This window comes from Schistocerca gregaria, chromosome 6 (genome assembly GCF_023897955.1).
Source record: "Schistocerca gregaria isolate iqSchGreg1 chromosome 6, iqSchGreg1.2, whole genome shotgun sequence".
Taxonomy (NCBI): Eukaryota; Metazoa; Arthropoda; class Insecta; order Orthoptera; family Acrididae; genus Schistocerca; species Schistocerca gregaria.
Genome location: NC_064925.1, coordinates 442,438,516 through 442,459,231, shown reverse-complemented (window position 1 = coordinate 442,459,231; position 20,716 = coordinate 442,438,516). Strand labels below are relative to the sequence as shown.

At 38.9% G+C, this 20,716-nt stretch overlaps 1 protein-coding gene and 1 non-coding gene across 2 annotated transcripts in view; one reads left to right on the top strand and one right to left on the bottom strand.

The window, feature by feature from the left end:
* Window positions 1-20,716, bottom strand: part of LOC126278303 (39S ribosomal protein L39, mitochondrial) — a 68,329-nt gene that overhangs the window by 10,519 nt on the left and 37,094 nt on the right. The window contains exons 5-7 of the mRNA XM_049978317.1: window positions 19,024-19,180; window positions 8,167-8,267; window positions 6,276-6,347 (exon numbers count right to left, since the gene is read on the bottom strand). Of these exons, the coding sequence (XP_049834274.1) occupies window positions 6,276-6,347; window positions 8,167-8,267; window positions 19,024-19,180 (330 nt within the window). The remainder of the gene's footprint in view (window positions 1-6,275; window positions 6,348-8,166; window positions 8,268-19,023; window positions 19,181-20,716) is intronic.
* Window positions 15,215-15,289, top strand: Trnap-cgg (transfer RNA proline (anticodon CGG)). The gene has a single exon. It is a non-coding gene; the product is annotated as a tRNA-Pro (tRNA).

Below are 20,716 nucleotides of genomic sequence, written 5' to 3'. Positions count from 1 at the left end.
CCTCACATGGTGCCAGCAATCACAGACATGGGGCCCTAAACAGTGGCCTGGTCACTTTTGATGATGTCCCACTTCTCTCTTGGACATGGTGTCAATGTCTGGGGTGTATAGGAGAGTGCCACAAACAGCAGTTGTCATTTTCCATCACATTTCCTGCCAGCCTGGTGCGATTATATGGGGAGCAATATCCTATGGTGCCCTTTCACTGTTAGTGCCATTCATAAACACTCACACCCATGCCGTATTTCGACAGACACTGGTCATTCTCTTACTGCGAATACTTTTCCATAGCCAGCCACAGTGCCCAATCTACCCCAGTCAAGAAAATGTGGGGATGCCATCGAGCATGCCATCAGGACTCCATCTACAACCATCAATCTGCAGGAACTGCATGCTCATATGCAAGCAGCATGGGATGGAGTATTACAAGACTACATCCGAACTATATCCGAGGCCTGTACAACTCTATGCTGCAACATCTGGACACTTACAAAGATGCTCGTACCTGGGGGGGAGGGGGGGGGGGGGGGAGTAAGGTGGGCTGCACACACACCACCAACCCTACCCCCACCCACCACAGCTAGCTTTCAGGGAAAGGAAAAATGTAGTGGAGTCAGGCAGTCTTCTTTCAAAACAATATTTACAAGTCAGTATTATGCAAGTTTTTAACAGGGTCAGAATTTTACACCTTTACAGCTTCTTACAAGTCACCATTCTCTTCTAAAGTATTAAAAATACTCCATACCACCATGTCCAGCCCTGCCCCCACTACAACCTGTTGTATGGGCACCCTTGGATGCTTGTATTCACAACCATTCGGATCTGACACCATACTAGTGTGTACATTTCGTGGCTTTGTAGCACAATAAATGTTGGTCCTTCAAAGTTGAAAGTGTAATCATTTTGTATTTGTGGTACCACCTACCTGCCCACCAATAATGGTCACAATCCACCTTCTCCTTCTGGATGCAGCCCTTTTTATGGTGATCAGTGTATAATGAAGAATATCTACATCAATGTTACAAGTTCATTTAGACTTCATAAGGATAGTAAGGAATTCAGAATGAGCATGGAGTTCGGCAAAGAAATTTCCTATCCACTAGAAAGTTTGCAGGTCCTCACTCCAGGAAAATAAATACGGAATATGTGTTAATGGATCATATCTGAATGACCTTTATTTTTCAGTTGGCAATATAATATTTGCCTCTAGTCCACATAAGCTTCAAACAAATTATGGAACTACTTGACGGATCAAGCTTGCAAGTGAGCCTGAAAACAATTGTAATATGAATGAAACAAGATAACACACTGAAAAGAAAATAGTAAAAATTAACAATGAGGTCATATAGAATGAGTTGTTGAGATTTTGTTTTTAGGGCAGTTGAAGACAGCCACTGGATTGATGGGAAAGGAAATAAGCAGAAGATTAAAAATGACTGTAGTGCATTGGTAAACTAAATATGGTTTATAAATTGAAGACTCCAACGTATTTGAAGTGGCAGGTATGGACTTTGAGCTCAGTGGACAAGACGGAGAATGTTGTTAGAAGTTAACAGCAGTGACATAAATGCTAACAAATGGATCAGAGAACAAACTGGAATGGAAAACAAGAATTAGCACTAATGAAAATGATATGGAGGTCAGTGAAACATGCAGAACTAGCATCGTAGAACATGGGCCATGGAAATTCTTTGTTTGATTTCAAGAAATAAGAAATAGCTATGCCTCCAGTACATTTTAATTCTGTGTCTTACATATTGTATTTTATGAAAAGGATTGACTGCTACTCACCATGCAGAGGAAATGCTGAGTCACAGACAGCACAATGATAAATAATGTAGACTAAGTCCTTCAGAGGTTGTAGGAAACACATACACTGTCATAGCCACAACTCACATATTCATAGCGACTGTCATTTCTTGGTGATAAGGCTCACTCACTGTGATTGTGTCTGAGATGAACAACAGTCTTTACTGGGGTGGGTAGTGGAGGTACAGAAGCGGTATGAGATGGGAAAGGAGAAGGGTACCAGCGTAGGGATGGGAAAGATGTTAATGCTGACTGTGGGAGCATGCAGGGATGTGGTAGGGCCAGGACAGGACTGTTAGGTTTGACAACGAGAGAGACAGGAGGGGGTGGGAGGTGCTGGGAAGGGGTGGGGGAAAGGGCAGAGCGGAGAAGTAGAAAAGGGGAAATGACTATGCAGGTGTGCTGACCTGTCAGGTGCGTGTAGTAGTACTGAAGTGGAAGCAGGTAAGAAGATACGTAGGTGGAGGACAGGAACTAGTGAAGGTTGAGGCCAGGGGAGGGGAGGGGAGCAGGAGGGGTGACGTTATAGGGAAGGGTGGTTACAGGACATGAGCTATGTGGCAAGAGGTTGGGTGCACGGGTGGAATAGGTTGGGTAAGGGCAGAATGCGACTGTGGGAGGGGTGTGGAGAACAGTGAGGAGGATATTTCTTATTCCAAGAAAGGATCAGAGACAGTCAAAGCCATTTCAGAGAAAGTGTTACTGACTCATAAGGGTATGCTCTTTTGTGACAGGGCAGTGGGTATATGGGTGATGGTAGGTGACTGGGTAGAAAAGGCATGGAAGATCTATTTCTGGACAAGGCGGGGAGGGTACTTTCGATCTGTGAACTCCTCAGTGAGACTCCTGGCACATTTAAATAGGGACTACTTGTGACTGCACATGCAACAACCATGGGTGGCTAGGTTTTATGGAAGGAATTTCTTAGTGTGAAATGGGTGGCAACTGTCAAAGTTATGGTATTGTTTGTAGTTGGTGGATTTGATGTGGATGGAGGTATTCATGTAGCCATCCTTGAGGTACAGGCCAACATCAAGGAAGATGCCTTGTAGCACTGAGGGGAAACAAATTTGGGGGGTGCAGGGGGGTGAGGTTCTGAACGAATGTGAATAGAGTGTTCTCGTGCTTGGTCTAGTTCATGAAGATATCAAGGAAACTGAACCAGATGATAAGTTTGGAATTCTGAGCGGTTAGCACTTAGAATAGGTTAGCATTGGATGAGGCCACGTGGGTGCCTACTGTTGTATCACAAATTTGGTGTTTTGGTGATGCCTTCAAAGGAGCCTGGGTGAGGATATAATTGGTCATCAAGACTAGGAAGGAGGTTGCAGATTTTGAGTAAGTTGGGCACTGGGAAATGTAGCAGCTGGGCAACAGGTAATTGAGGATGTTAGCACAGAGGAAGAAGAAACTGACAGCGATGAGTTGGGTGGTGAGTGGTAAAGGAACAGGGACTTCAGAGAGTTGGTGCTTATGTGAATGTATGGAAGTGTTCTTTGTCTGATAACGAGCTTAGTCCAATAGCTGAATATATCTAGCATTCTTTTTCAGTGTGCCTGCCAGTGACTCAATGAGCCTTCTATGTCATGAGTAGCAATGTATCCTTTCCATAATGTCATTAATCCAGCACAGATTTTCCATTTTTTAATGTTGTATTTTATTATACTTATAGCTCTGAAAATGGTCAAATAGATCGGAAACAGTTATCTTATTACTGACATGCAACAGTGGTAGAAAAAATTAGAAATCAAGAAATCCATGGAAAACAAATAACAACTGATAAAATAAAAAAAAACTCTCTATAAAAAGGAGGACAACATCTCACAGTAGAATAATATCTTCGGTGAAACATGACTAGATTATTTCCAAAACCCATGGGCAGGGAAAAAAGAAAATATTGTAACACTCAATTATTTGTGAAAGTAGATATAATCTCCTTGGCAGAACTGGAAGATGCAATAGGGCCCAGGAGAAACAGAATGTGTCCAGAGAAAACATAAACTTCTGAGCTTATTAAATATGTCCCCAAGAATCTTAGGGTTAGGCTTCTAAATTTTATAAGTCCATGTCACAAGAGTGGTCCTGCCAGACGAAAGCAGAGCAATCTTACCCATTTATACAAAAGGAGACTGGAATATTTGTAATAGCCATGAAGGTGCAAGCAAATTAAACTGTGGGTATAATATACAACCCAAGATACTTTCCAAAATATTAAATGCTTTAACTAAGACTTTTCTGATAAAAGGAAGATACTGTATGGATTTTGCTTTCTGTATTAACCAAATAACAGAAAAGCACGGAGAATTTAATCTCCTAATGTATGTAACTTTTGTGGATTGTGAAAAAGCCTTCAACCAGGCGGTGAGATCTAAGTTATAGGAAATTTTAGGAGAGTATGACATCCCTCAGCATTTATTAAGGTAAATGAAGAGTTTGTATGCTGATAACAATACCAAAATACACATCAGAACAAAAATTAGAATCAAGAATAATGTATTGGGACAACTACCTGGGCTGCTGTATCTCTTATGCTTATGGTAATGATCCTGAAAAGAAATGACAATGGTACTACGCACACATGTTAGATACAATTAAGAGAACATCACCGAACAAAACCAGGAAAGAGACAGTACTTAAATTTCTGAGTATAATGACCATACCTTTACTGTGTGTGGATCCCTAATGTGGACTTTAAGACCCTAACATCATAATTTTTTTCGTCAGGTTACATTCCAAAAGATATTTTGTAATGAAAAACATCCTATACTGAATGACTTTACATTTAGGCACACAAAGACAGCTTTTAAAACTTGAAATAATAATGTATAAAATTTTGAATATCACCAATAATAAAATCGTGAGTATAGTCGTACACTGGACCTCGACTAAAGTATCCTGAAAATTGACATCATTTTTCAGTTTCTTTGTATATGTGAAGTCTAACCATGTATTTTACAACAGTTTCCTACGAACATAAATCTAGATACTTTTTAAAACTCAAAATATTAAGTTACCAAATTTTGTGGATCACCAATAATAAAATCCTGTGTATACTTGTGTGCTGGACTTCAACTAAAATATCCTGAAAAAGTCATCTTTTAGTTTCTGAGTAGTTATGAAGTCTAACTATGTATTTCACAATTGTTTCCTGTAAACATAAATCTTGGAAGAGCTGGCTGGTGCACATTCGATGTATTTATCTCATTCCACTGGTGAGCACTTGTCACTCAACTGACAAACTGTTGTCACTTCCAATCTCTAATGAAGTAACAACAGATTTTTCTTCACTTTCTGAGCCAATAAAGTCAATGCCAAACCCAGTGTCACTACAGCCATATTTTTTTGAAACCAGTGCAGTACAGGAAAGAATCTTAAAGTGTGCATTTTGCTGCCTATTATCCAAAGCTGCAGGGTTAACGACTACATAGTTCTGAGGACTGAAACGTGAGAAATGAGAATTGGTGGGATACAATTAGAAGATCATAAGAGGGACAGTGAAATAAGAAAGGAGCTCCATGTTCTACGAATAGGAGAAGAGACCCAACAGTGTAGCAATCAATGGCATGATCATCTAATATGTATGGAGGAAAACCTTTTACTACAGATCCAAGGGTAGGAGAAGAATGGGAAAACCACATAGAAGATGGTGTGATCAGCTTTAAATTTCTTGGGTTTGGAACAATCAAAGGTATCTAACCTGAAAATGTACATGATGGTAAGGAAATGTACGAGACAATGAGCTAATGGTAGGTAGATGACATTTAAAAAACAGATAAGAGTAATATGGACAGACACAGCTGAAGGCTTTAATGCATAGCAGGAGAGCTCCTGTAAAGTTTGGAAGGTAGGAGACGAGATACTGGCAGAAGTACAGCTGCGAGGACCAGGCATGAGTCGTGCTTCGGTAGCTCAGATGGTAGAGCACTAGCCCGCGAAAGGCAAAGGTCCCGAGTTTGAGTCTCGGTCGGGCACACAGTTTTAATCTGCCAGGAAGTTTCGACAACAGAATTAATTCTATGAAAGGTATTTGCTATAGTAATAAAATACAACAATAAAATAACAGGTGCATTGTAAAACAGAAATTTAATTATATCAAAATGATAATTCATTTGAGATAACTCTAAACCTACAAGGAGACAGAATGGTTGGACAGTATTTACCTTCAGGAGACAGTGTTCCAGTACTGTCAACAGCCACATTTGAAAGAAAAGAAATCTACCCATAGCTTGATATTCTGTTTCCCCTGTTTCTCATAACAGATGGGACCTTTTCAACCTGCAGTCTGAATGACCATTCTTTTTTCCCAACCTTACAAAACTTACTCTTTACTCCCTCAGGAAGGTCATCAAAATTGTGATAGCTACTCTCCTAATTTTACCTCCTATGGGTAAGCTCTGGCTAGGGATCTGTAAAAGTATAAAATTTGTTATTCCAAAAAAGGTATAAAATTCGTTATTCCCACCTACCATGAGTCCTCTGGGCAGTGCCACTCCCTGAAACCTGTACAGGCTGCCACTGTCTGTTTCCACATGATGAACCTGTTACACAGAATAAACACAGGCTTTAAATGACAAATACTAATAATGCAGCTGACTATTTTCCCTTCCATAACTTAGTTAAAGCACCATGTGCATTTTAACTGCACAGGTGCAGTTCCAAGTAATTGAACAGACTGTGAGAAACAAGACAACTATATGCAAACATATCTGAAACAAAAATTCATGATCATCAACACCTAGTACACTTAACCTAGAATGAAGAAGGGGTGGAAGGTTAAGGTTTTTACATCTTAACAACAACAAGGTCATAAGAGACAGTACAAGCTCAGGTGGAGGGGAAAAAACTGGTCACGTCTTTTACAGAAGAATTTGCCTTATGCAGTTTAGGGAAACCATGGTAATCCTAAACCTGGATAGTCTAATGAGGATTTTAACTACAGCCCTTCTGAACGTGAATCCAGAATCTTATCACTGGCCTTCTCATTCAATCTCTAAAATTAAAAGACGCCACTAAACCAATAGGTTTGTCATTTACTATATATATGAAAAAATTACATATAAATTAAAAAATTACATGTAAATAATGCTTCAATGTTTATTGGCACTGAAATCTCCTCAAACATGATATTTCACTGGTGCATCTGCCAGTTATTAATAGGTATGATATAAGATCAACTCCTAAGAGGCTGTGTGTTAATAACACATTAAAAGAAACATGGTAAGCCAACAGGAGAGTATCTATATATCTACATATGTGGCCATAGAATTGATCTGCATTCTGTAGTACCAGTTCATATTCTGGCTGTGAACAAGAAAAAAATGCTGGCTACCATGTACAGCGTGTATTTCAATAGCTTCTTAAATTTCGAATTCAGTCTTAATATGTTTGTTCGTTCAAATATGAGGACTTCTAGTTTTCTATCAAAAAGCATAAGCCGCAGTTGAAATTCTCATTGTGGTTGGCATTTTTAATGAGTGGAAGAAGGAACGATATGAGTTCACAACATATTAGATACTGATGTTATTAAAGTTGAAGCACTACAGTCGAGATGCCTTAAGAAGCTCTCTGACGGTTCACAGCACTGTTGCCAGCTTTCAGCTGCGAAGTGCTAGTGGCTGCAGGCATAAACAATGGCCATCTGCAGAACAGTGACTACACTACGGCATTACCACAGAGATGTTTACAAAATCGCGTTACATTACTGATGACGTAGGCCTGTGAAGCTGTCATGCCCAGCCCAGGTATCAACTTATGCTGACTTGACTATAGGTCACAAGAAGAAGTAATGTGAACAGACCATATCCTGTGGCTCACTATGAGTGACTTAAATAAAACGTAGAACACCTTAACGTGGATGGTGTATGGCCAAACAGAATCTTAACAACACTCCTGGTTACAAGTTCAGTGACTAAATACAGGGTGACTCTGCTTACTGGTTATCAGATCACAGGAGTTACTAAAAGGCTACATGTTTATAAAGTTTGTAATAACAGAGTTGCATAATTAGAAATAAGCAACTTACAGTATTTTCCTTGCTCGACACATACATTATCTCCATACGTCTGTCGACTACTGACAACACAATGATAAATATCTTCCACCAACATGTCTCATAAAAGAATATTAAATGCTGGAATGCATCAGTGACAGCTATATGTTATAATACTTAATTTTCACAACAACAATGTCACATTCTGAAAGATCTTAGGAAAATTATATCACCACTGGCATAATAATATAACAAATGCCACTCAGAAGCTACACTCTACTTACTACTTACTGCTTAACTGTTTCTTATTAGTTTTGTACAAAAAGTCGATACAAACATTCATGAAAGAATATTAAAAGACGACTTACTGCAGTTACAGTACACCGACCAATAAAGCCAGTATTGCCCACTAGGGGACCCCTGCTTATATCCACATGCTCTCCCATTCTGTACACTGTAATATCCCCATCTGTTGAAAAGACAAAAACAAAACATAGTTTAAATCTCATATACTTCAAAGTTATTCTTGTACAAGTCAGTGACAATACAAATGCGGACACTTCATCCATCAATAAAAAAAATGAAACAATTCAAAACACAAAACCACAGTGAGTAAGTGATCTGCAATGAACTGGCAGTGCTAATTTAATGTGCGCCTCAAAAATAAGTGATATAATTGTCCCTGAAATCACTATCACATTTTCTGCATTCAATTTACTTCTGGACAATAATAATGAAAGATGTCTTGCATGAGAGCATACACAGTGATGCAATGTCAGTATTGGCTGCAAATATAGTATCTCAAGTGATAAGGAAACAGAAATGGGGGAAATAAATCAGCCTATACTTGACAATCAAGAGAACTGTGATGGAAATTCAAAGAATTTAAACCTGCTTCTTCACAGTGCAAATTCAACATGAGATTTGCCACCCACATACTTTAACGAATACATTCAAATTCCCTACAGCAAGACATGAACAAAACAGTCAGGCAAATCTAAATGCTTCAAAATAAAACTGCGAAATGAATATGACATTACAAAGAAATGCTAACATTGGCCAGATCAAATATTATAAAAAAATAATACTGATATGTGATTTGCATTGTATGATTATAAAGGAAGTCACAGAATTACCTCTGGTAAATCAAAACAATTAACTTCTTAAAAAAGGAAACATATACAATGGAAGTAATTACAAAAAAACTAGAACATTAGTAGCTGTTATGCACCAAAGTCATTTCCATTTCTCTCTAACTGACCACAACAAAATTTTGAATAAAACATTGAACAATGGAAAATCCAGGTTGGAGTAATGACAAAGACAGACTGTTACTTACCATGTATAGGAGACACTGAGTTGCAGATTGGCACAACAAAAATTGAGCTTTTGGCCAAAAGGTCTTCTTCTAAAGTAGAAGACTCTGTGGCTGAAAGCTCAAATGTATAGCAGGTCATTTTGTTGTGCTTGTCTGCAACTCAATGTCTCCTCTATATGGTGAATAAAATGTAGGAGATATAACAGAGGATTCATACCACATGAATCATTCACACAAAAAACTACACACCTAAAAGTACCTAAGGAAAGGCTAATGAAATTAGATGCAAAAAATTATACAAAATAAACAATAAAGAAGGAAAACTGAAAATTGTATTGTGGAGAAACTCAATCAGTAGAATAAAAGCCACAGAATAAAATAAGCAAGGACTTAAAGCATCACAGGGAGCAGAACAGTGTGGGGGAATGAACCTCATCTCCCTTTCACTGGACTGCTAATCTACACTCAAGTTTTGTGCCTCTGTGAAAGCAAAACTGACACATGGTGATAGTGACCACAAAAACTGTTTTGTGTAACTGAAACTGTTGTAGTAAACGAAATATTCAATGAAGATATCTATTGCTGCAAGATGCATATCAATTATCAAAAACAACATGAAACTAAAGTTGTAATAGAAGACACTGATAGTGATCACCAAAACTGTTTTGTGTAATTGAAACTGCTGTAGTAACTGACTTGTTCAATGAAGATATCAGTTGCTACACAATGCATATCATTTATCAAAGTAATATGAAACTAAACTTGTAATAGACGAGAACTTATGGATATTTGACATCATTAACTGCACACAACTTTGACGTGTGTACGTGTTGTTTGGAAATTTTTTGACGTCTTACACTAATTGCTATCACATCCATTCTCATGTGTGTCAGTAAGTGACAATTATTTGTCAGACATGTTTGTACAAGATGAACCTTCACACTCAGCCACATGTCTGCATAAAATGAGTCATCAGTATAACTATTTGTTTTCACTGTAAAGTCATTAACTGCCATCTTCATGACCTCATTGGACTATGTATAATCATCCTCAATCTCTTTCACCCCACTGCAAAACTTTTACCAGTCATAGTTTTTAGAACTGAAAGATAGACCTGGAAGAAGCTGTAGGCAAGAGGCCCACCTAGAGGGTGTTCAATCATGTGAGAAGGTTCAGAAGAGTCACATGTAGTTTGGATGGTCTCTGAGGTTACATACATTAATTGCATGGTTAAGTAATAGTTGTGGCCATCAAATCTGTAGGGGGGGGGGGGGGGGGGGGGGGGGGGGGGCATCCTGACTCACTCAGTACACTATCTATTGAGATCATCTGGGAAGCACTGGTCACGAGTCTGACCAAGCAGTGATGAACTGAGTCTAAATGGCACAGCACCATAGGATAGATTGGATAGTAAGATGGCTTTATAAAAATCACAGAAGGGTGGAGAGAGTGGCACACAAGGAAATGTTGCTGAAATAGCACAGAGTGCAAAGTTTCATTTTATATGTGGCAGCAGTGTCATCTTCGCATCAAGTTCTAAAAAGCAGTACGTCTCTATATTAAGTATCCCACTATGTAAATAGAGTTCTGGGTATGAGTGACCTAATCCTTGAGGGGACAATTGCATTAAACATTTTGTAGTAAAAATTGGAAGTCACGGTGCCCAAGACTGAGATTTCCTTATGGCACCCTAAAGTTCAGTTTCTGCAATACTCATGTTTAAATACCTGTAATAGATGCAAAAGTCATCAACATATCAAGAAAGTGCATGTCCCATGGCATCTGTAAGTCAAGTAAAACAGATGCACTCAGAAAGGAGCCTTGTGGGACTCCATTGTCCTGTGGGGGGGGGGGGGGGGGGAGGGGGGGGGGGAGTTGGGAGAAATGCCTCCTTGAATGTGGAAGATTAAGTAAAAAATCCTGGATAAAAATCAGGAGGATCCTCTAAATCTCACCCAAACAGGGTATCAAGAACATTATTGCTATCAAGTGGAGTCACACACTTTTTGCAGTTCTAAAAGAACCAGCAATGAGCATTGGGTGAAAGCCATTCCGATGCCAGATTCCAAGAGGAATAAACACCTGTTAGTAACCAATCTTACCAAAATCCACTCCCAAGTTCCTTACTCACAAAGGCTCAAATCAGTCATTGGTTCACAATTCATTTGAACAACTTGCAAAAATCATTTGTAAGACAAATCTGTCCTCCTTACGGGGGCTTTTATCTGATTTCAAAATTGGGGTAACTATGCTTTCACTCTGTGGGAAAGAAATTTGCTCTCGTGCCAAATGTGATTAAAAAGTACAAGAATATGACATTTGTGATTTATGGGTAAATGATGCAGCATCTGGGTACATATATAATCAGTTCCCAGTGCCATTACAGGGCACTGTGCCAAGGCACTGAGGAAACCTGTTCTTGCACTGCATGCATCAGAGTGTTGAAACTGGGGATGGATAACACCTTTCATTTATATTTAATTTAGGTGGGAGGTGGGAGGATACTTTCAGATTCCGTGGCTCAGACAAAATCTGTTGGTATGTGTTCAGCTACAATGCTCGGATCAAATTAAATGATGATATCCTTATAGATGCCTGGGATACTAGAGGATGACTAGTGCTCATAAATAGTGCATGAAATTCCTTGTACTTGAGAGGTGGAGGTATACATCCCAATAACAGTTACAAAAAATTCCCAACAGTCCTGCTTCTGTTCTGTAGTTAGGTACTGGGTCTAGGCTCAGTCTTTTGAAGATGGTAAGTGTATCACACAACGGATGTGAATTGCCCATCTGCAGTTTTTAATGGCCACTGCTATTTCATGGTTTCAATAAAATACAAATTTCTGGCAGTGTGGACCTGAGATAAGAGTGCCGGGTGCTTCTGGTCCTTGTAACATCACAGTAGCAGAATGTTGGCGGATAACATGATTTTTTCCCTGATGGTAGATTAGGGTTCAAAGAAATGGTGAAACTATGCAAATGCATTCTTTAAATTCCAGCATGGAGGATGTTCTGATTATCAGTGTGGAAAACCTGAAATTGGTCACTGTGACAAAAATCATCATATAACTTCCAATAAAATAGACTGGAGAAATCTGAGGCTCCAAATCAATAGATCAGTAGCTGCAACTAGGCTAAAATGGGAGACCCTGTGTTAGAACACAAAAACTTAACAGTACTCAATATAGAACCTGAGAAATTTTGGATCTGCCCTACAGAAAGGCTTTTAGGAGTTAAATATTCTTTAAGATGAGGAGGAGATGACGACAGTCAAAAGATCAAACCAGTTATCATCTAGTGTGTTACATGCTAAGCTTTCTGGGAGATTTAGCATCAAAAGTGCCAATGTGGAGGGGGGAGGGGGGTGGCACTACAACCATACAGGTACTTGACACACCCCCATAACAGGTTTGACATTGTGCTGGGTTTGGCCAGTTGGAAATATCACATAGACGAGGTGAATAAGATGCCTGTACATATCCGATGAGATGTCTCCCACAATGGGCAAGCTTTTCCCCACACAGCTAGCTCACACTAATGAGGAAAAATTTTGGTAAGTGAAGGGTCATACCTGTTAATTACCTGCTAATGAGTAACATACTGGTTAGCTGAAAATGATTATTAAATTTGGTCAAGGTGGTGGAAGAATGCCCAAAATTAGAGGGCCTGGGGAAGCTAGATCTGCAGCAAAGAAGTCACTGCGGTTTATGGGTCAGAGGGAACAGGTAGAAAGAGGAGAAGGGAGGGAGTGATCACGGGGTAATAAGAAATGCTGCAACGGCTTCAAGCCTTGTGCTCATTACAAGCATCTTCCCCAAAATCTTGCAAGCCCCCTGCTAGGGTGGTGTTTATAACATAGTGATATGGGAGGAATGAAGTGTAAAATGTTATGAGAGGAAAGGTTGTGTAGTGCCTCGAGAATTTCGGGGTAAATTCTAGATACCCTCGTTTTTCCACCATCTCAAACACGCGTTATTTTAAAGATAAGTGTGTGAAAGTGGAACTGTCTATACTGTGCCATGACTATGTGTGTGCAGGACTGGCACGTATCGGACATTTGATCCACGTGGGCAGGTAGTCGCGGTGCTCGCCTCAGGAGTTACACGCCCAGCACGTACTCCGCGACAATGCTACGTCAGTCGTTATTGAGAATAGTTGAATATTGTTAAAGAAAAGAAAAGACACTTATTTATTCCCTTACTTTCGTGAGGTCCGGATGGTGGACTTGCTAGAGCTTTCTAGATTTTATTTGTTATAAACTATGTAAGAGTATCTGTCAACCCAGTAATTGTTGGGCTCACAAAAATGAATCATTTATAAAGTGTCTTGTTTGTGAAAGTGAAAATATAGTGAGATTGCTTTAAAAGTATCCTGAGTGCACGGAGTTATTTTAAAGAGTATAAAAAATTCCTCCAAAACAGCATCTTATCTTCAGAGAAGAAGTTGGGCAGACAATCGCAGCTGTCTATCCTGAAAAGAAGATTGGTGAAACAACTCCACGTAAGCTCAATAATAAAGTGGGAGTGGGAGTCTGGCACACCATCACCACACTTCTCCCTCTAGTTGCCGGAAACCGCCAGAGCTGAAGCAAGAGAGTGAGAAGTAGACAAGGTGAGAATGGCAACTAGAGGGGGTTAGGGGAACTGAAGGAATAAAGAATGTGTTGCAGGTAGTCTTCCCAACTTCACAGTTCACACAAGAGCTAGTTGGAGTAGCTGGGGGGGAATTGTGATGTACAGCATTTTGAGCAAGCAGTTAGCCACAATTCAGTAGTGGTCATTTATATGAGTAGACAGCTGGTTAAATGCTGTACCCACACAGATACTTACACACAATAATGCTATGATAATCTATCTTTGATTATATAGAAAATGCCTGTGACTGATCTGCAATGGGAAGTGCTGGTGGATGTCTACTACAGGTCACACATCCAGTTTTGTGTGGACAAGCATTATCCAGTTGAAAAATGGTCCCACGGTACTGTCACGTAAGAAGTAACACAGGATGTCCATGATGTACCATTGTGCTGTCAGAGTTCCCTCTATCACTACCACTACTACTTAAGTCATATTCTATGGCTCCCCATACAATGATACCAGGCGTAATACCCCTGCGCATCTCCAAAATACTGGAAGAATGGGACCTCACCACAAGTTGTTGTCATAGTCTTAGACAATGGTCATCACAGGTAATACATAACAGCGATTCATCGCTGAATGCAATGTGAAGTCATTCATCTGTAGTACATGCAACAATCCGAATGCAGTGTTTGTTTTGTGGTGTTAACAGGAGCCTACACATGGAATGGTAACTCCATACACTGGGCCCTGCTAGCCTCTACAGGGTGTATACGTGGACAATGGAAAAAAATTCCTGGATTTTTCCCAGATTTCCTGGTTAAAAATACATTTTCTCCAGGGTGAAAATACACTTTTTCCATGTTAAGTGACAGTATACTCTTATTCAGCGGTGTAAAACTCATCAGTCCTTTGAATGTTAATGGTTTTATATACCGTAGTAGAATTTCCCGTTACTTTAGAAAATGTAACTCAGGGGGGAAAAACACATTTTGAAAGACCTTTGAGGTGCAGAAACATGTATGCTGCATATTTTCGTATTACGAAAGTATAAATTCAAATTCCACCAAACACTACATGTCACTTTCCAAAGCATTGAAATTGAGATTGTGATGCACTTTTGTAAGCCAGTCATAGCTCATGCAACGTGGTCTCACCAGCTGATGACAGCATAGGACACATGATGTAGTCAGCCAATAGGACGATCACTCTTAAGTAGTGCGAACACACAAATAAGAAAAGTTAATGGTTTAAATTAATATACATAGCATTCATCTATAATATTGGTCTCAAAGATTAATAAGATGGATGAGAAGCTAAGCCACAAATGTGCCAGTAAAATTTTTAAAAACGACGTAAATGTCTGATCTTCTGGGCTACAAATTCTTCTAAATGGTTGTCCTCAAAGAGTTGATTTTTAAGTGAGAGTCAAACGTTCGCAGGAGAGCTTCTGTAATGTTTGGACGGTAGGAGACGAGTTACTGGCAGAAGAGAAGCTGTGAGGACAGGGCATAAGTCGTGCTTGGGTAGCTCAGTTGGTAGAGCACTTGCCCGCGGAAGGCAAAGGTCCCGAGTTCGAGTCTCGGCCCGGCACACAATTTTAATCTGCCAGGAAGTTTCATCTTCCATTATGTAATAAAAGAAACAAGACATTAGGGGATACTTCAAGAGTGTCAGAATTTCGTGAACCATACTAAAACGCATAATCCGGCTTAACATGCACATTCATATGCAAATTTTCTTGGAGTACCAGTACTGTATTATCTCATGTTTGATACTTTATTATGGCATAATGCCATTATGTGCACTTGAATTGCAGCGAACAGTTGAAACTAGCCAATAGTGTAAAATTAAACACTTTGTTTCAAATAAATTGACTGCCTTGACAGAAAAATCAATAAAAGCCAAATCTCTTTACCAAACCAGCCAAAATAACTTCATTGTTCTAGAAGGTGATTAATGTTTGATTGTCGGAATGGTGGAAATAAAATCTAAAACTAATAACATATTTTAGCCTTCTGTAATTACGTGAACGTATTTTAATTCATTTGATAGCTCCCGGCCACAAAAATCCATTTTATTATTATTTAACGTGAGAGCAACAGATGAAGAGGAAACAACAAAATCATTAAACATAAACAGGTCACGTGGAGACGACCCACCTCCCTACCACAACTCAGACTGCTCTGTGCATCAGCCCCAGATTTACTAATTTCCGAACAGGGGCAATATTAAGTAGTGGTGCCCAGCCACACTTCTGTAACAAGAAGCGGGCGAAGGTACTATTCATATGCGACTCAACTGCGCATGCGCAAGAGCCCTCCCAACAACTGCTCAAACAAATCTAATTTAAACAGTTGTCACGCCACGCTCATCAGAGGCAATTTGTTGTTACAAAGCATTGCATAGTCTTCCTAAAGCCTTTGGACACACTTTGCTGTTGGCAGACGCTTGTATGAGCACTGTTTTGTCGTTGTATATGGCGCATTTCCTTTGCAACTTAATTTTTTTTTCATTTTTCTTTTTTTTCTCCTGTTCATGTTCTGTTGCTGCAGTATTATTCTGCGGTAGCGGGATACAGTAATATCCTTTGTTAGAGTGTTGGTTCGTACCAGTCAAAATCACAAAAATTTAACTGAAAACTGAAACAATGAAAACTCCCGGAATTATAAACAATTCCAGGGTTTTTCCCAGTTTTCTCCTGGATGAAAAAAAACTTGGGTTTTTCCCAGATGTCCCGGGTCGTATACACCCTGCTCTAACAAATGGTGTCAGATGACACAAAATGTTGCACGGAAGACATTATAAGTTCTTGTATGGAACATGCACACCTGAAGAAGAGGTTATGATCTGGATATTGCACAATTTGATCATACAGCAAATGGACACATGAAATGATACTTCTTTTAAAACCAGTCAGGTGCTGGTAACATTGTCTTACAAGAGTGTGTGGCATCTCTGTACCCTTCAAAAGGATCACTCAACATCTGACATACTTCACGTCCTTGTATACCCTACGAGGCCTAGTAACAATGCTAAATATGAGCAACATTAATGTACTCTGGCTGAGGGGCAAAACATCACTGACATCCAGTCATGGCATCTGAGTGCTTCACTTTTTTGTCAGGCAGGATGTTGAGTTTTTTAAGGTCTATGTCTTATTCAGGGTGGTGAAAAGGTTGTTGCTGTCAAGGGGAAGAAGGGGTGTGGGAAATCAGTTTCTGGCTGTCTCAGCAGGATATTATCTTTCAGCAAAGGGCCTGTAAGGCACCTCCTACTATGAAACAGGTGGTAAGATGTCAAAATGGAAGTACCATTGGTGCTTGGCATGATGGGCAAAGAATTTAGTGGAGCCATTAGAAAGGACAGATGAATGGAGACTGCAGACAATTGGTGCAAGCTGCTGGACAACAAAGGCAAAGCACCTCTGTGTAAGGAGCACTGTAACCAATCATGTGAGTGATGTACACCAGTGAAGTTGGGTTTGTGGGTTCCATAGCTGTGAAGTTGGACTAATTGGGAAGGAATCTGCACAAGAAAGGTGAAGCTGGGACAAAGGTGAGAAATCTCTTGAAGGTTGGTAGAGGGTGTCAGCAGGGAAAGGACAGATCATGGTTGGAATAGTAGTAGGAACCATTTATGGCAATGTTCAGTGTGGGCTAACTGTTGACAGTATGGTGGGATCCAAAGAAATCCTTCCACTGTTGGGAACAAGTTGAGGAAAGCAGGTTACTAACAAGTGGAAATGGCTAAACCTTCATTTGATATTAAACATTTTGATGCTGAACATGCAGCCTTTTGAGAAGACTGGGTGACAGACTGATGACCGTACTTGACGCCAGGCAGTTATGTTTGATAACAGTGCTCTTTATGACTGATGAGGACAGTTTCTGAAGATTTGGGAAGCTAGTTGGGACATGTAGTAATGGGAACTACGACTTCATGAGAAATGGGCGAGGGTAGTAATTCTATGACAGTAATGCTTCTTTTGCTAGGTAATGGTGGCCCCAGGTAGAAATAACATAAAGAGCTTAGTTAGGTTCCTCACATTGTGTTGAAAATTGTTTCCAGATTTTGGAAGTCTCAACATTAGAAATGGTATGCACAAAATTACCACCAGAGTAAACTTTTATGAAGTACATGCACTTAAGTGAAGTTTTTGCTTAGATGGAGTTATTATGGAGATCAAGAATAATGTTAGTTACGAACTGAGGCATTCAAAAACATGAAAGTCCTTGATAAAGGACGTGACGTGATAAGAAAACATATTGGGGAATGTAATGTAACAGGCCAATAAACTAATAAAGAGCACTGAAAATCAATGTGAATCAAGACTAAGATATCACTTATTCACCAGTCTAAAATTAGTTCCCAACCTACATTCACTTGGAATCATTATTTTCATTTAAAAGCTGTGTTATACAAAATAACTCTTATGACTCAATTAAACTAAGCTTGTTTTCCACAACCAACTCCATTTAACTAAACCATTTGGCCCATATTACTTATACTAAATGAGTATCTGGGAGCAAGTTCACAATAATTAAAACTGTTGTAAACTGGCAATAGCACTGGCTAGTAAAACAAATCATAATATAATATCAGAGTAGACATAGGAATGGATGTGATGGAATTTAGAGTATCTTACAACAAATAATTGTTTTAAGCAAATAATTCTTGGAGTAACACTCAACCCAAATGTTCGTGCATTCAAATCCCAATGGTGGGTAACTTTTCAGCACTAGCATTTAGATGCATACAGTTTCAAATTGTCAGGATGCCTTAACCCTAAAGCTCATAACAACATAAACAATTCTTGGCAGTTCATAACTGGGTGAAAAAAGGTAATGGCAAATTATCTCCAACATGATCCTGCCTATGACGGAAATATGAAATTGCCACAGATATTCACTGACAAGTATGGGCAGATTGGCTAAAAATTATCCAGTCATTATTATCAGAAAATTGATTTATCGAAATTATTTATCAGGCTTTCCCATACCTTGTATCTGTTTATTAAGGAACATAGGTAAGGGAAGAGGCAGAAGTACTCGTAATTAAATTTTGCAGCAGTTGGTTTACATCCTGTCTGTTGTCTGGTTTACACAGTAAGCAGTTTAATTTTAAATTTTGCAGCAGTTGGTTTACATCTTGTCTGTTGTCTGGTTTAAACAGCAAGCAGTTTAATTTAATCTCCCATTAAAAATATTTTAGCTCAGAACAACCCACTCCTCCCTCACCTTCTAACACTCTCTCACTCTTTCTATGGCAGTTTTCAAGCAGCCTAATGCAGATCTTAGTTTGTGCAACATGACTAATAGTACATACTTGGATCACTGCTTGCAATGTCTGGTATCTGTTGCAGTTTGTGAGGGTTGTCCGCAAACATTTCTAGAGCGATATCTGCTGGGACAGAGAGGCGCTCAATACGGTATGCATGTTTTGCCAATTCCACCATCTGACCAGACAGGGATCGTAACTCATCCTGAAAATATGTTTTGCTGCAGTAAATATAAAATACATGTCTTATCTCTGAATAAGTGAAAACAATAACAATCATTATTACAAATAGTCCTGGAAACAAACATATTATTATTACAAATTACAAACATTTCTGCCTCATATGGTGAAACTAAATATGTATATTCCCTAAGAGACAGTCTTATGAACATTGGACTGCGATGGTTATAACAGAACAAATGCAACAGGAAACTGAAGAGGTGAAGCATAACACTATGCAATGGGTGCAGTGGAAATTCTCACAGTTGTGTTCAAAATACACGATATACCTCAGTAACAATTGCACTACACAAGAATTTGATATGGACTTTACTTATATTGTAAACTACAGAAGTATGGAAGCTAATAGTTTTAACAGCTGATAACTACAGCTTCCCCTTTCGTTCATTGTGTTCTCACAATGCCCTGATATAATATAAATGCTGAAAATTAATACTGGGTGATATAAGATGAGGAAAATATTAATATAGCTTTTATCCATTATGGATGTTGAACACTGTGACTGTGACATCTTTACAGAGTTCCAAAAATAACTGCAACCAATCACCTTCTGTGATGCTTCAATTTTTATTTATCATGGCCGGTTTTGAATCATCTAGCGACTCATCATCAGGTGGTACACACTTTTAATGACTGTCTGGAATGTTGGGGGGAGGGGGTCATTTACAAAGATGGTCTTCTGGAACAATTAAAGATTTTCACTCATAACAATAAATCATCCCCACACCATCTTAAATGAACAAAATTATTTAGCAAAGAACCCATTTTTTTAGAATTTTTAAGAATCCTTGAAAAATTAGACAGTTATTCTGAAACTAAATACCCAGGACTAAGAACATAAACACACAAAACCATCCAAAATGTCCTGAAGCCACCCACATGTTAAGCTTTGATGTGTACTTCATAGTCAATAATCAATGTGCATTAAATAATAGATGAAATATCATCCTGAACTTTTAATTAGATAGATACTTGTTACTTTTGTGATATAAATTGATACGTGTATTGACTGTCATCAATGTGCAGTTTCAATATAGTTTTCATCTGGCATAGTTCTGATCAACAGTTTCTGATGCCAAAATTTGGTTTGATCCCAACAATAAATTCTAACAATAATAGGAGGACACATTGCAATAGCTGTCAATAATTCATATCTAAATGAAATTGTCTGTCATGAAATAAATGTGAGCCCCATAATAAATTATTCACATGACCATGATGGTCAAATGGCAGGAATGAAGCATCACAATCAATCATATAACTAAGAAGGGAAGAATGTTATTCCACAGTCTCACAAATGCTGACTTTTTTCATAATTCAGAAAGAATTCATGGACTGAATAATGGGATGAAGTTTGCCTATGACACACACTAGGAATCTAGTCACAAAGAACATGTCAAAAACAAAAACAGTGGAAGCCAAGAGAAAGTGTCTAACAAATATAATCAATACATTTGGTGCCACGAAAGGAGAGGTTTATTTAATGCAAAGGTCTAGATCT